Source organism: Nicotiana attenuata, unplaced genomic scaffold, assembly GCF_001879085.1.
Source record: "Nicotiana attenuata strain UT unplaced genomic scaffold, NIATTr2, whole genome shotgun sequence".
Taxonomy (NCBI): domain Eukaryota; kingdom Viridiplantae; phylum Streptophyta; class Magnoliopsida; order Solanales; family Solanaceae; genus Nicotiana; species Nicotiana attenuata.
Genome location: NW_017670673.1, coordinates 485,524 through 488,947, shown reverse-complemented (window position 1 = coordinate 488,947; position 3,424 = coordinate 485,524). Strand labels below are relative to the sequence as shown.

General features: G+C 34.2%; 1 protein-coding gene across 2 annotated transcripts in view; it reads left to right on the top strand.

The window, feature by feature from the left end:
* The first annotated feature begins 1,038 nt into the window (after window positions 1-1,038).
* The window catches only part of LOC109242138 (survival of motor neuron-related-splicing factor 30), a 6,097-nt gene continuing 3,711 nt past the window's right edge, over window positions 1,039-3,424 (top strand). The window contains exons 1-4 of one of the 2 annotated variants that reach the window (XM_019408972.1): window positions 1,292-1,314; window positions 2,361-2,429; window positions 2,691-2,745; window positions 2,871-3,139. In XM_019408972.1, coding sequence (XP_019264517.1) covers window positions 3,017-3,139 — 123 coding nt within the window. In that variant the 5' untranslated portion in view covers window positions 1,292-1,314; window positions 2,361-2,429; window positions 2,691-2,745; window positions 2,871-3,016. Of the gene's footprint in view, window positions 1,315-2,360; window positions 2,430-2,690; window positions 2,746-2,870; window positions 3,140-3,424 lie in introns of both variants that reach the window. The other variant, XM_019408971.1, reaches the window with a different exon arrangement.

Genomic DNA, 3,424 nt, shown 5'->3' with positions numbered 1-3,424 from the left:
GTACGTGACCAATGACCATTTATGCCATATAATGATATTATTTTCTTATTTCCTCTCAAACCTCCTTCTAGAGGTGAGTGTGGTATATTCACTACCATTAGCACGTTCATATTTTTCCAATAATGAATATGTATTCATAAATCACATGTTGTCACATTCACATCATGAATGGACCATAATCATCTATATGTGCTTTACAAAATCTCATGTCAAATCGATGACAAATATTACTTCACATAGTGAAGGATTATTTTAAGAATCCTTATTGTTCTCATTACCACAATGATGTCTATTGTCACGTCCACATCCATTGATACATTCATAGTATAATTTTGTCTTCTTTCAGACTTATCACAAACTGCTATCACATTCTCTTAAGGGAATTAGAATGGAGCAAATTCAATGGGACGAGTTTTCAATTCTTTTTCCACAATCATACATGAATTTGATCATGGCAAGGCATACAAATTTTACCACTTTGGGTGGTTATAATTTCTTTCAAACTCCATTAGAGTTTAAATCAAAATTTTATAGTCTTCGCTTGTATTTAAAATCAAATTATAGAATTTCAAGAATTTAAAATAGAAAAATAAAGTAAAATACTTATCTTAAATCCAGAATTTAATCATGAAGTAAGTTCATGGAATAATTGACAATTATTATGCTCAATCCCAAACCTTCTACTCAATTGGTTAGAGTCTCGTGCTGATAACTTGTTATAAAACAATAAAGAAGAATATTTCAAAGAAAGAGATAGAGAATTCTTATTGCATTGAGATGAATTACAATGGAATTGGACCCCTCTATTTATAGGGAAAAAGTGACTTAGCCATCAAGTAAAAATCCCTAAAATCTCTCTAAAATATAGACATTTACCTTAAATAGAATTCTATTTATAATAGGATGTTTGTTATATAGAAATTTAAAACAAAAGAGAACGTTGGATTTTTTAAAATGACAAGGAGTACAAAAAGAAAGGGGTCGAAATGCTACCGTTTGAAACTTAAAAGGGTGCAGTGCAACTTTTTAATAAACACGTGTGGGGAACCGCAGGCAAAGCGGCGAAGCTGAAAATACCCGGAAGTTAGGAATCAAATAGACCCGATTCTGATAAATCTTGTACCCTAGGTTCGAGGGTTTCTTCGAATATCTCTCTCCGGCGTATACCGGGAAATCGAATTTGTTACTGGAAAGTCCTCAATTGGTAGTAGTTTGATAGAGAAAAAAAGAGAGAAGATGCAAAGCGGTGGAGATGAAGTTAGCATTGACGAATTGTCTTCGAATCTTTCTACTTATAAAGAACAACTTCTGCAGGTATAAACCCTAATCTTATTTCCTCTGCGCTTTCTGAATTGTAAATTTAGTTTTTTGAATAATCTTTTTCCTTATTTCATTTAAATTATGCCATGTTCAGCTCAAAAACACTTTTCTCTTCTTTTTTGATGTTGATAATTAGTTGTGCTCTTGAACTCAAACTTTACTGTATTGATTATCTTCAAGCTATTGTTTATAAAGCAAAATTCAGAGTTTGTGTGTGCATACACATAATTGTATTGTTGTCGAGTTTTAATTAACAGGGCACATTCTGTCATGTCCTTGATAAGAAGATTAGTTTTATTACGGGTACTAGAAAAAAAGGGATTTTAGATGGGGTTGTCTTTTTTCTTTTGCTTTTAAAAGATAAAATCCCTAAGTACTACTTTTCTGTTGTGTTATAAACTCAACTTTTTGAAGAAAGGAATAGCACGACCAGGCTAGTTTTCTTTGCGTTTGAGTTGAAGGACCTACAAAAAATGATAAAGTTAATATACATATGGTTGCCAGCTCGGTGATCCAACCCATATAGATACCACGACTCATGCCTGTGGAACAATTCATAAAGTTGCTTCAGAATGATCTTTGTTTTAAGGAAAAATTCTCAATCAAAAAAAAGGACCTTTGTTTAAGGACAATTTTATGTGATAGGAGGCATAAGAGGTAATTGTCCCAGTTGATGACTGTGCTGTGTCCGATTTTTGTTGTATGATAGATATTAAATTGACTTGGAAGCATTAGAACATTATGAGATTTCACTGTATTTTGGAAGATTTGACTAGTGCTGTCTGAGGGTGGGACGAGAAACTAAGTGAATGGTCCCTGTAGGTTTGGCTACAAAGGTTAATGAACTGGTAGCAGTGAAAATGTTTTTGCGTTAGAAAGGTCAGGAAACTGGTTTTGCAACCACCAAGACTGTACTGTGCAAAGATGATGCTGATATGTCAATCCTAGTTGCACTTTCTTTCACTTTAAGTAATCTCGTATCTAAACTGTTGCAGCTCCTGCCCTTCAAATTTATAAAATTTCCTTTACTTATATACCAGGTGCGACAACTGTTACGTGATGAACCACGCAACTCCGAATATGTGGACATGGAGAAAGAGCTTGTTGAGGTGACATTTTGCACTTTTTTTAGTTCTCTACTTTTCCCCCTTCGTTTCTTTTTGTTAAAGTGTTTTCTTAATGAAATCTCCCCTTAGCTTATTACCACTATCCTTTTTCGTGAGATATTTAGTAGTCTCTATATCCATTAGCACAAAGGGGTAAGTTGTCTTCATATTTAATTATTAGTTTTTCTATTCTGAATTAATTACAAGTATCTATTTCTTCTCTCTTTTTCTTACACGAACATTATATTGCCGATAAACAAGCAGTGTGAAGGAACTATCCGTGACTGAAGAAACATAAGTTAATCATTTGGTTTTGAAGGTGAGGATTTTATTTTGATAGAGTAAATTACCTCAATGGTAGTGAGGGGTGTGGCGATTGTAAAATTTTGGAGCTAGCAACTTTCTCAAGGTGTCCATCACTTTCATGTCTTGATTCAATTGCAGGTCTGCGATATTTGATGGTGGCCAGCATACCTCTATCCCATGATTTCAGATGTCACTCTGTGAATCTAAGTTTGGAATTAAAAAAAATTAATTTGTTTCTTGGCTTGTGCTAAGCAAATAGTTCTAAACCAGGATAACTCTCTGAAATGCAGGTGATTGACTTAACGGAAGAGCTCCTTGCAACTGCAAAACAAAGTGAAGATGGGATGGGTACCGGGACCAGTGCTGATGCATCTCATGGTTTTCACCATTCTGGGAATTCTAATGTGGTAAATCCTAAAGATTAGATTTTTAGAGTTATCATCCTTTGGTGGATATTGCTCTCCCTATAATTCTTGAAAAGTGTTAGATTTTAATTGGAAAGGATGAAAATTAGCTCCGTGCAGTTAATGATGATGTATCTAAATTGTTTTTCTGGCTGATTTCTACCAATGACAAAGTTCCCTTCCCCAATGTAAGATTGTAAAATTTGTTGGAATTCCCAACCACTATTTTGGTAAGGAATCCTTTGTGGATGTAATTTTGCAAGGCCTTTTTTGGTTTGGGTTGGGGGG